Source organism: Hyperoodon ampullatus (assembly GCF_949752795.1).
Source record: "Hyperoodon ampullatus genome assembly, chromosome: 1".
Classification (NCBI taxonomy): domain Eukaryota; kingdom Metazoa; phylum Chordata; class Mammalia; order Artiodactyla; family Ziphiidae; genus Hyperoodon; species Hyperoodon ampullatus.
In genome coordinates this window covers 168,268,020-168,281,161 of record NC_136914.1, presented here as the reverse complement: position 1 = coordinate 168,281,161, position 13,142 = coordinate 168,268,020, and the positions used below count along the sequence as shown (strand labels likewise).

General features: G+C 39.8%; 1 protein-coding gene across 1 annotated transcript in view; it reads left to right on the top strand.

Annotated features, from left to right (window-relative positions):
• Positions 1-13,142, top strand: part of PROM1 (prominin 1) — a gene marked incomplete at both ends in the record, with an annotated part of 118,334 nt that overhangs the window by 54,378 nt on the left and 50,814 nt on the right. Inside the window, one exon of the mRNA XM_079711628.1 lies at positions 11,224-11,344. Within this exon, the coding sequence (XP_079567754.1) occupies positions 11,224-11,344 (121 nt within the window). The remainder of the gene's footprint in view (positions 1-11,223; positions 11,345-13,142) is intronic.

Genomic DNA, 13,142 nt, shown 5'->3' with positions numbered 1-13,142 from the left:
GTATCAGTTTACATTCCCACCAACAGTGCAAGAGGGTTCCCTTTTCTCCACACCCTCTCCAGCATTTGTTGTTTGTAGATTTTCTGATGATGCCCATTCTAACTGGTGTGAGGTGATACCTCATTGTAGTTTTGATTTACATTTCTCTAATAATTAGTGAGGTTAAGCAGCTTTTCACATACCTCTTGGCCATCTGTGTGTCTTCTTTGGAGAAATGTCTGTTTAGGTCTTCTGCCCATTTTTTGATTGGGTTGTTTTTTCTTTTAATATTGAGCTCCATATGGTGTTTATATATTTTAGAGATTAATCCTTTGTCCATTTATTCGTTTTCAAATATTTTCTCCCATTCTGAGGGCTGTCTTTTCATCTTGTTTATAGTTTCCTTTGTTGTGCAAAAGCTTTTAAGTTTATTTAGGTCCCATTTGTTTATTTTTGTTTTTATTTCCATTAATCTAGGAGGTGGGTCAAAAAAGATCCTGCTGTGATTTATGTCAAAGTGTGTTCTTCCTATGTTTTCCTCTGAGAGTTTTATAGTGTCTGGTCTTACATTTAGGTCTTTAATCCATTTGAGTTTATTTTTGTGTATGGTGTTAGGGAGTATTCTAATTTCATTCTTTTACATGTAGCTGTCCAGTTTTCCCAACACCACTTATTGAAGAGACTGTCTTTACTCCATTGTATATCCTTGCCTGCTTTGTCATAGATTAGTTGACCATAGGCGTGTGGGTTTATCTCTGGGCTTTCTATCCTGTTCCATTGATTTATGTTTCTATTTTTGTGCCAGTACCATATTGTCTTGATTACTGTAGCTTTGTAGTATAGTCTGAAGTCAGGGAGTCTGATTTCTCCAGCTCCCTTTTTTTCCCTCAAGATTGCTTTGGCTATTCTGGTCTTTTGTGTTTCCATACAAATTTTAAGATTTTTTTTTCTAGTTCTGTAAAAAAAACCTGATAATTTGATAGGGATTGCATTGAATCTGTAGATTTCTTTGGGTAGAATAGTCATTTTCACAATATTGATTCTTCCAATCCAAGAACATGGTATATCTCTCCATCTGTTTGTGTCATCTTTGATTTCTTTCATCAGTGTCTTATAGTTTTCCGAGTACAGGTCTTTTACCTCCTTAGGTAGGTTTATTCCTATGTATTTTATTCTTTTTGTTGCAGTGGTGAATGGGATTGTTTCCTTAATTTCTCTTTCTGATCTTTTGTTGTTAGTGTATAGGAATGCAAGAGATTTCTGTGCATTAATTTTGTATCCTGCTACTTTACCAAATTCATTGATTAGCTCTAGTAGTTTTCTGGTGGCGTCTGTAGGATTCTCTATGTATAGTATCACGTCATCTGCAAACAGTGACAGTTTTACTTCTTCTTTGCCAATTTGGATTCCTTTTATTTCTTTTTCTTCTTTGATGGCCATGGCTAGGACTTCCAGGTGGATGGGGATGAGTTCCTTCCTTGTTGGTTGTTTGGCCTGAGGTGACCCAGCACTGCCGCCTACAGGCTCTTTGATGAGGCTAATGGCGGACTCTGGGAGGGCTCACACCAAGGAGTACTTCCCAGAACTTCTGCTACCAGTGTCCTTGTCCCCGTAGTGAGCCACGGCCAACCCCGCCTCTGCAGGAGACCCTCCGACACTAGCAAGTAGGTCTGGTTCAGTCTCCTATGGGGTCACTGCTCCTTCCCTCTGGGTCCCCACATGCACACTACTTTGTGTGTGCCCTCCAAGAGTGGGGTCTCTTGTCCCCCAGACCTGTCAAAACCCTGCAATCAAATCCCGCTAGCCTTCAAAGTCTGATTCTCTGGTAATTCCTCCACCTGTTGCCAGACCCACACGTTGGGAAGCCTGACGTGGGGCTCAGAACCTTCACTCCAGTGGGTGGACTTCTGTGGTAAAATTGTTCTCCAGTTTGTGAGTCACCCACCCAGCGGTTTTGGGATTTGATTTTATTGTGATTGTGCCCCTCCTACCATCTTAGTGTGGCTTCTCCTTTGTCTTTGGATGTGGGGTATCTTTTGGTGAGTTCCAGTGTCTTCCTGTCTGATCGTTCAGCAGTCAGTTATGATTCCAGTGCTCTTGCAAGAGAGAGTGAGCGCGCGTCCTTCTACTCCGCCGTCTTGAACCAGTCTCCAAAACATTATCTATATACCCAGTTTTCTTGAGTTTGCAATTAAGCTGGAACCTGTCTTTTTTTTTTTCAAGTTTGTTAAATGAAGACTTTTATTGTGAGAAAGAAATCAGTTCATTATTCCTTTCTCTCCATTGAAGGTGGTAATTACCCTTTGTTGTTGCATTCACAGATTCTTTAGAGAATTATCTTCAAAATTGTGACTATTAGGGCTTCCCTGGTGGCACAGTGGTTGAGAGTCCGCCTGCCGATGCAGGGGACACGGGTTCGAGCCCCGGTCCTGGAAGATCCCACATGCCGCAGAGCAGCTGGGCCCTTGAGCCATGGCCGCTGAGCCTGCGCGTCCAGAGCCTGTGCTCCGCAACGGGAGAGGCCACAACAGTGAGAGGCCCACGTACTGGAAAAAAAAAAAAAAAAAAATTGTGACTATTAAAACATAGCATCAAAACTCTATTAGTACTTCCCCAGTGGCCCAGTGGTTAAGTCTTCACGCTTCCACTTCATGGGGGGCGGGTTCGATCCCTGGTTGGGGAACTAAGATCCCACGTGCCTTGCGACATGGCTGGAAAAAAAAAAGAAGTCTCTATTATTGAGTTAAAAATAAATAATAATTATTATAAATAATACATAAATAAATCTAAAAATCCAGCTCCTATAGTGTACCATTTTCATTAAACATTTCCTTCAGTGTTTCTGCAGGGTAATCTGGAGGCAGAAACCTATGCTTTAGTGATATATTACCCAGTTATAGAATTTGCATATTTCTGGTTCTAAATGTGTACTTCCTTTTGGAAATAATATGGAACCCTCTCTTGAAGTCTGGAGCACACTTCATGATTTAGGATGTTTCTTCTGCAGCCCCTGCTGCTGCCATAAGTTTTCCAGTGGACTGACAGATTAGATGTACACTGCTTTTAAGACGAAGAAGTTTAGTTGTGAAATCAGATTCCTCAGCTGAGGATTGTGCTTCACAATACTGGCCCCCTGGTTGTGATGCTTGGTCATCTTTCCACATTCCCTCATCCATTCAATCAGTGTGTCATATCCAGAAATAAAGTGCCTATGACATGAGTAATGCTAGGCTTCAAGGAGACCCAGAGACAACGAGGAGTGCCAGTCGCATCCTCCTTGATGTGTCTCTGAGCACCGCATTTGCTCAATAGCCATGAGTAAGATCTTTCAAATTTTGCTGAATAACTGATATTGGGGAATTTAAGCAGAAAACAGAATTAAACAGAAATTAAACAAGATTAAGCAGAACAATTTAGTTTTGAAGTTTGGGCTGCTAACCCAGGAAGAAAAGTTCTTGAAGTGTGGCCATCAGTAGAAGCATGGTGAAATGTAAGTTTTGGGGGACCATTCATTGGAATACTGGTATATTGCCATATACCCATTGGAGAGCACTGGCCAGTTCTAGAGTTGCTGATATGAAACAGTCCCCAGGTGAGATGCAGTGAGAAAAGCAGTTTGTAGACCACGTGTAGAACACAACACCAGTGATTAAAAACAAAAAAGGAGGGGGATGTGAACACTTGGTTATGTTTGCATAGAGACCATGTGAAAAGATTGCCGAGACCCTGGCCAGGCGAGTTGCCTCTGGGAAGGAAATTGGTGGCTGTGAAGGGGAGGGAAGCAAACTCGCTTCTTACTGCAACCAGACTTCTTGTTTCTTTTTAATTATCTACCACACTCAGGTATTACTTACTGAATTAAGTACACTAAAAATTAAATTTGGAAAACCAAAAAATCCACACAAAAAGCAAAAGCCAGTGCACTGCCACTGATTCCAAAGCAGTCAGTTTTTTTGAACAGATATCCTTCTGCTGAAAAGAGTGAAATAATAGACCTTAACGCAGACGTAGAGAATGGACTTCAGGACACGGGGAGGGGGAAGGGTAAGCTGGGACCAAGTGAGAGAGTGGCATGGACATATATACACTACCAAAGGTAAAGTAGATAGCTAGTGGGAAGCAGCCGCATAGCACAGGGAGATCAGCTTGGTGCTTTGTGACCACCTAGAGGGGTGGGATAGGGAGGGTGGGAGGGAGGGAGACGCAAGAGGGAGGGGATATGGGGATATATGTATATGTATAGCTGATTCACTTTGTTATATAGCAGAAACTAACACACCATTGTAAAGCAATTATACTCCAATAAAGATGTTAAAAAAGAAAAAAAAATAGACCTTAACAATATACTTATAAACAGGATCCAAGTGAATGTGTTAGCTAATTTCATGCACCCTTGTTTAACCACCAGGTAGTTTTTGTGGGTGTGTTTCATCTGCAAGACGTGGGTGTGGGTTTCTCTTTCTCTCTCCTGTTTCCCTCTGTGTCCCTGTTCTCTCTGTCCATAATTTGAATCTAACTGCTTCTTCACATAGAATTCTGAAAGGCAGCTTAGGATCGGGACAGTGGTAATTACAGATTTCCCCTGTCTCTCTGCTTTGTGTTTGAAGGATTTTCAGGAATGTACAGACCCTACAGCTGTGGGAGTAGTTACCTCCCCCCAGCTACCAGAAGAATGTTGGTTATAGCCCAAAGACCAATCAGACCCTTGTGCATTTCCTTTAAGCCTGAAACTTACATCCTTCATTCATCCAAAGACTTGGACAGCCGGTGTGTCTTCCTTTTTGTATACCCTAGACATCAAAGATGAGGCTCAGGTGACAAAGAGCCTTTTGAAAATACTTACCCTTAGGGCTTCTTGTTAGCATGATTATTTATTTAACAAGTTAAGAATTTTCTCTTGATATAAATACATATGATGTAACTTCAGGAAAATTCTTTATTGCATGTACTCATTTACCCAAATAAATGTTCACGTATGTAATAATGGGCTTTCAGTTTTTTTAATGGAACATATGTCCTGTATTGGGTTTCTATTTTTAAATTGCACTTTTATTTGCATTACATATAATTATACAATATACACTTTATAGTTCACCCTGAACAGATTGAATTATTTATATGAGGTTTTAAATACAAAGATATATAAACATTAAAGCTACAATGTCAGAAGTAAGCTTGGCTTTCATTTTATATAAAATGAATGCTAAATATATCTTTTATTCTTGAGAACTCAGACCCATCAAACACATTTAGGTAAGTTTTTTTCTCCTGAATATATTTTAGTTTAGAAAATTCTTTTAAAAAAAATACCTGTGATTCTATCCTCCTACACAATCAGCTAAGATATTTTCCCCACCCGAGTAAAACTTATTAATTAATATAACAATTTTATATTTCAGTACAATTAAACCAAAGTTGATCAACTATTTGAGGCTAAATGACAAATTTAAACTAATTTATTTTACATAATACACTGAATTTATATAAGGATTATAAATAGGTCTAAATAAGAGTAGTAGTTGAGATTGTTTTGTTTACTTTGAGTTCAGACTAAAAGTTTAAACTTCTTTGCTTTGAATTTTTTTTTTAATTTAAATAGCTATTTTGATGTCATCATTTTAGAACACCTACTGGTTTGCAAGTATCCTCATCAGCATGAATTGAGTAATTGTTTGCACATAATCAAAACTAGCCAAGAAGATTAAAGGCCAGGAGAAAACAGAAATTTCCATATTATGATTAGATAAAAAGGAGAAGAAACTTATGTCCACAAAATCAGAAGATTAGAATAAAATAATAGGGGAAAGAATGTCCACAAAATTAGAAAGCGGAAAGAGAAAGAAAATGAGGTATTAGCCTCTGCTTCCATCGACCTCAGCAGAGATTGGATACTAGTGATAAATAATCTTTGTATATGATTTAAAAAAAATTCTTTCAGAAGCCCAGAGCAGTCTACTTGCCTTTTATCAGGCTCAGTTCCTTTTTGTGGCTGAATACTGTTACAATTAAAAAAGAAGTTGGTTTTTAAAATTAGTCTTGATTTTTCATCCATCCCATTTTATTAAAATTTTTGAAATCTTTTCTTTTTAATTGAGAAAGGCATAGGTGTTAATGAGAAAGACCCCCTAGTATATGTGGAATATATGTGGTCATATTCTTTTTCCTTTTGAGCTTTTCCAAAGGCAGCTGCAGAGTGTTTGAATTCCATAGACGTTGACATATGTTTACATAAGTCTGTTTGACCATCAGCAGAAGATTACATTTCCACATCTCACTGTGGGCTGTTTAAGCAGATGTGTCTTACTCCAGAAAAAGCCAACTTTTCTCTCCTTTCCTTTGCATTTGTCATCACTGCATTTTTCAGAACTTCAAAAAGGTTATAAGCAACAACAAAAAGGAACAGCTGTGCCTTTATTTCTCCAGAATAGAGGTTGTTTCTAAGTTTCCCAGTAGGGTAAGTCAGCTTTTGCCAATTACTGCGGTGAAACTGAATCCCAGTCCTTTTCAGGAAGACGGCTATTTTTAAAGTTCATTTTTGTTGTTGTTGTTGTTACAATGTGATGTCAATTCCTGGCGTGGAAGCCACAAGCTTCCAGAAAAGAAATTGAACTAGCATGCGACTTGCTTAATGTGAGAATTAGTTATATAAAATTGAAATCGAAATTGAAAAATTATCTTTAAAAAGTAAGAGATCAGTTACAGACAGAGCATTTATTTGGCTCTTATTGGCTAATTTCATTGTCAGTAGAAATTGGTAGAAAAAACTGCTACAAATTCTAAATGTTTAGCTATACTCTAAAAACTTTAGTATTTACTTTTAAGTAGAGAAAATTGGTCTGTCCATATAAAATACAGAAGTTATAGTGCTAATATGTCATAAAAATAAATTCCTATCTTCTGCTAAAAATGTCAAGAGATTTTGTTGTACTACATAAAATTTTCGATACCTTAAAGGCTTTTGTGTCAATGCCAGAGAATTGATAGTCATTTGACTATCATTTGATTGAAATTTTATTCTCTTTTTGTGTGAGGTGAATTTCCCTCATCGTCATATCCTTATAGTTGACTGGTGTTTAAAAAAACAAAACATTAATTTCATGTGATTTTTTTGTGTGCATGCTTAAAGGAACATTGAATAATAAGGAATGTCTAAATCAACAACAACAAAAAGAATAACTTTAAAATTCTCTATTTGTGTTTAACTAAGGGTTTTAAATTTGGGGTTACAAATGGAGACCATCAATTGGTTTGTGTAGTATTTAAATTTTTTTTCTTTGATTTGTTGCTAATATTTAAAAATGGGAAAAAAACTTTGAAATGGGAGATTTTACATATGAATCCAGATTCCCAGATTTTTGTGAATAATTGGAAGATCTGGTCTTCTTCCATCATGGTAGCACTGACTGGAGCCACAGAGCATCTTCCCCACCCCCATCTTTATCTCCAGCTCCCACAGGTCCATACCGGGCATTTTGCCCTACATGCTTTCTGCCTGCCTGTGTAAGCATTTGAATTTGCTGTCTTTAATTTAAATATAAAATTTACAATGAGTTATGAGTGTGAAAATCAGCTTTGAAAGTTGCTAAATTGTATCCCAGAATTCTGTTTAGTACAGTTTTTAAAAATGATTAATGCTTTCATTTTAATTAGATCTATAACTGAGTAACAGAAATGTGTCCTTTTAAATACGGTGTATTGAAATTCAGCATTGTATTTCAATGCTGTGTTTACTGATTGATGATTTTTGGAGTAACAGCATTTATTCAGTAAAGGAACAAAGATAGTTTCTGACTTGGACATTCTGAACATATGGCTAATCTTCTAAATGGATCAGATGAAACAAAGCCCAGTCCTTAAATCCGCCTTCCCTGAACACCCACCATGGACACGAGACCCTGCATTACCCAAGGTTGACAAAGAAGCAGTTTCCACCTCTTTTTAGGGAAGTTAAACATAGGTGGAAATAAAGGCAAAATAGAGTATAAAGTGAGAAAAACCCATCAGAACTTCAGGGCGAGACCTCTGGGAGTTCAAGGCAAGACGTCCTTCTCCTATCCAGGGGGTTCAGGGAAAGCCACATGCACTTGGACTTGCTGTTTGTTTCCCAAGTTCACTTTGACTTATATGACAAAAATGGGTCTGGAGCATGATGAATGACAAATAATTTGGACATGATGGGGAGAGAGCAAGGGCCCCCAGTGTGAAATCCTCTAGTGGGCAGGTATATTCAGGTGGTGATCCTGACTTGTCATGGTGTAGAATGGTTGAAAATTGGCATGGTAAATAAAGCTCCAGGTACATTACTATGACTCAGCTTTTTTTCCCCCTTCTGTTGACACTACTCCAAAGTCATTATTTTGGGTCGTTTGGCCTTATTTTGCATGAGTGAATCATTTAATAACTATTATTGCTCTGTTGTAATGCCAGCTTCATAAATACCAATGCAGACTTAAGACCGACACAAATGGATTCTAAGATGGTCCTCTCAAATGTCAGAGGATATTGTTAATTAGATCTTTTAAAGATTATCATCAACATAAACCCAAACTTAAAAAAAAATCGAAGACACCTTGTGGACATCCAGTACCCCTCTCCTTTGCAGTCTGCGAAGCACCGATCTAATCTAATTTCTAGTTTTTGATGCCAACTGAAGCTCACAGAGGGAAGGGACATTCTCAAGCTCACACAGTATGAATTAGTGGCAGTTGTGGGACCAGAACCCAAGTCTCATGTTCCTCCTTTATTGCATATTCCACTGCACCTTTTTTTTTTTTAATTTATTTATTATTCATTTTTGGCTGTGTTGGGTCCTCGCTGTGCACGGGCTTTCTCTAGTTGTAGTGAGCAGGGGCTACTCTTCCTTGCGGTCCGCGGGCTTCTCACTGCAGTGGCTTCTCTTGTTGCGGAGCAAGGGCTCTAGGTGTGCGGGCTTCAGTAATTGTCTCACGTGGGCTCAGTAGTTGTGGTTCAAGGGCTCTAGAGCACAGTCTCAGTAGTTGTGGCACACGGGCTTAGTTGCTCTGTGGCATGTGGGATCTTCCAGGGCTTGAACCTGTGTCCCCTGCATTGGCAGGCGGATTCTTAATCTCTGCGCCACCAGGGAAGTCCCCACTGTACCTTGTTAACCATAAGAAATGTTGTTAAACATTGTGTTACAGACTTTGGGGGATTAGTTTGGAAAGGCAATGCACCTATGTAATATTGCTATGGGAAAATAGGTTTATTTCTTTATTTCTTATTTATTTCTCTATCTTTAAAAAAAATTTTATTTTTTTATTGAAGTATAGTTGATTTACATTATCATGTTAGTTTCAGGTGTATGGCACAGTGATATATATATATATATTATTTTTCAGATTCTTTTCCCTTATAGGTTATTACGAAATATTGAATATAGTTCCCTGTGCTATACAGTAGCCCCTTGTTGGTTATCTATTTTATGTATAGTCGTGTGTATATGTCAATCCCAGCCTTCTAATTTATCCCCCTCCCCCTTCCCCTTTGGTAACCAGACCAGCAATGCTCCTTGGAATGACTCATGACAGAAATGGGGCAAATGACTCCCCAGTTACCCAAGACTGAGAAGTTTCCTGGGAATGTGGGACTTTTGGTGCAAAAATGACAGTTGGCCATCATACCTGTAAATATATGAATGCATCATGCTTAAGATGTTGCTTTTGGTGAAGAAGCAGAAGTATTCATATTCTGCATCAGAATTTTCCCCCCAAAGTTGGCGTGTTATTTGCAAAACTTTCTTCTAGAAACATAGTTACACCTTCCATTGGATGGTTACAAACTAACAATTTATTACAAACTAAAAATTTTGTTAACTTCTGTTAACAAAAGGGTATGTTAGGGTATGTTATGAGTTTATATAATTTCTTGCTGCCATCTAGTGGCTAAATTCAACAGGGCCTTGGTGATTAGCAATCTTAAATGTAACATTTTAATGTTTAAAGTCCTTGACACAAAAACAAACCAGTTGGTCAAATTAATTTGTCAGGGGATTGTTAATAATTAGTAGACATTAAGAGCTCTTAAAATGATTAAATGTAGACATTTCAGATGGCTCGAAAAATATGGTTTTTATTTTCATGTAGAGCTTTTCATGTAAGATGCCTCTCATGTGGTGTTTTTATTTATTTATTTTTGGCTGCTTTGGGTCTTCGTTGCTGCACACAGGCTTTCTCTAGTTGTGGCGAGTGGGGGCTACTCTTCGTTGCAGGTGTGTGGGCTTCTCATTGCGGTGACTTCACTTGTTGCGGAGCACGGGCTCTAGGCGTGTGGACTCAGTAGTTGTGGCTCGCGGGGTCTAGAGCGCAGGCTCAGTAGTTGTGGCGCACAGGCTTAGTTGCTCCGTGGCATGTGGGGTCTTCCCGGACCAGGGCTCGAACCTGTGTCCCCTGCATTGGCAGGCGGATTCTTAACCACTGAGCCACCAGGGAAGCCCTCATGTTGTGTTTTTGAAACTCTTTATTGAAGTGCATTTTATATGGAGAAAAGTGTTCCTATCATAAGCACATATGTGCGAATTTCTATGAAGTGAACACACTAACTACACCATTACCCACCCCTCCCCCAAATATAACCACTGACTTTTAGCACCATCATTTTGTTTGATTTTGTACTTCACATAAAGTGGAAGGAGACGGCGTATACTCTATGGCTTGCAGCTTATATAGTATTTTAATGCTAAAGTAATTCACGTTTCCTTTCAACCTGGACAACGCAGTAGCTAACAAAGACAATTAGATTAACCAAAAACATTAGAAAGCCCAAACCATTCTTATCATTTTAGTATTTTTCCTGACAGTCTTCTTGAGGGGAGCAGAGGTATGCATGTAGTGTGTGTGTGTATGTGCACGCCCTGCACGGAGAGTGAATACCTACATTCGCATCTGTACAGAAGTGGGACTGTATTCCACACCCTGTCTTATAACCTTTGTTACTTCTATTTCCTGAACATTGTTCCATTTATAAGACTCATATTTAACAGAGCAACATGTCTTGAATGGATATGTGTCTTCCCTGAGAGGACTGAGTCTTGTTCTGTGGCCCACATTTGGTGGTGGGTGGATTATGGGATGGAGGCAGGAAGCCTGTAGCAGTGGAGGAGCTGGGCTTGGGGAGCAGGGGTTCTCTGCACAGGAAGACCTTCCGCCTCCTCCCAGCTGTGGGCTGCTCTGCACCTGGCCACACGGCCATGGCTTCCACAGTAAATGCTCTCCTTTCCTTTTCTTGCAGCATTGGTATCATCTGTGGTTTTGTGGCGAGCCAACACATAAGGACTCACATCGAAAAGACTCGCAAATTGTCAGAAAGTAATTTCAACGACTTGAGAACCCTCCTGAATGCAACTCCAGGGGTAAGGACCACAATCTATATCCCATGATGCTTTGTGTTTGAGGCCTTTGGGAGTTCCTGTATATATTTGGAATCTTATTCGGACCTTCTGGAAACCCTATAATCATTGTAGACAGGTGTTGTCTTTTAATTTTAAAGATAAAGGAATAAAGGCCTAGCAAGTGATTTTCAAAAGAGTACAAAGCGTAATTTCAGAATTGGTGCTTTTATTTTATTTCATTTTACTTTATTTCTTTTATTAAGGTATAACATATAATTATATTACTTATTATAAAAGTGCTTAACCATTTTAAAGGTCTCATGATGTTTTCAATTTTATTTATTTATTTTTGGCTGTGTTGGTCTTCCTTGCTGCCCAGGGGCTTTCTGTAGTTGTGGCGAGCGGGGGCTACTTTTCGTTGCGGTGCGCAGGCTTCTCATTGCAGTGGCTTCAATTGTTGTGGAGCATGGGCTCTAGAGCGCAGGCTCAGTAGCTGTGGCGCACAGGCTTAGTTGCTCCGCGGCATGTGGGATCTTCCCGGACCAGGGCTCGAACCCGTGTCCCCTGCATTGGCAGGAGGATTCTTAACCACTGTGCCACCAGGGAAGCCCCATGACTTTTTTTTTATTAATTAATTTATTTTTGCTGTGTTGGGTCTTCGTTTCTGTGCGAGGGCTTTCTCTAGTTGTGGCAAGCGGGAGCCACTCTTCATCGCGGGGCGCAGGCCTCTCATTATCGCGGCCTCTCTTGTTGCGGAGCACACGCTCCAGACACGCAGGCTCAGTAATTGTGGCTTACGGGCCTAGCTGCCCCGCGGCATGTGGGATCTTCCCAGACCAGGGCTCGAACCCGTGTTCCCTGCATTAGCAGGCAGATTCTCAATCACTGCGCCACCAGGGAAGCCCCCGACTTTTTTTGAAAAGAAAAATCTTTGGTGCCACTGTCCTTTCTTTTTCACAATATCATTAACTCCCCATCGTTTGTTTGAAGTTACTCTGGTAATGAAACCTTTCTGTTTTATAAACACTTATTTGCTAATATCTGTATAGATGTGTAAAATTCCTTGGGAAGGAGAGACACACACACATGCACGGAAGTTGTCTCTGGGGACAGGGTGACCTGAGGGTACCTTTTTTCTGTATCCCAGAAGCACATTGATGCTTTGCCTATTCAGAACATCTTTTTTAAAAACCTCTCAGCAGAGGGCTTCCCTGGTGGCGCAGTGGTTAAGAATCCGCCTGCCAATGCAGGGGACACAGGTTCGAGCCCTGGTCCAGGAAGACCCCACATGCCGCAGAGCAACTAAGCCCATGCGCCACAACTTATGAGCTTGCCCTCTAGAGCCCGAGTCACAGCTACTGAAGCCTACAGGCCTAGAACCTGTGCTCTGCAACAAGAGAAGCCTCCGCAATGAGAAGCCCGCGCACCTCAACGAAGAGTAGCCCCTGCTCGCTGCAACTAGAGAAAGCCCGCGTGCAGCAATGAGGACCCAATGCAGCCAATAAATAAATAAATAAATAAATAAATAAATAAATAAAAACCTCTCAGCAGAAACCATCAAACATATGATGCTGAGCTAATGGGTACCAACATGCAGAGAGAAGGATGCTATCCTCTTAGATTCACTAATAAGAGCCTGCCAGAATCCATGGGCTTCCTTACACAGGGATGTGTTCTTACAGGTTTAATATATTCTAAAAAAATGCCAACACATTAAATACGGTACTAGTTTTTTAATATGTGGTTGGAATTAAAAATGCAAGGAGTGCAGGAATTTTTAATATTGAGATTATAGAAGCTAACTTTATTCAGCTTTATA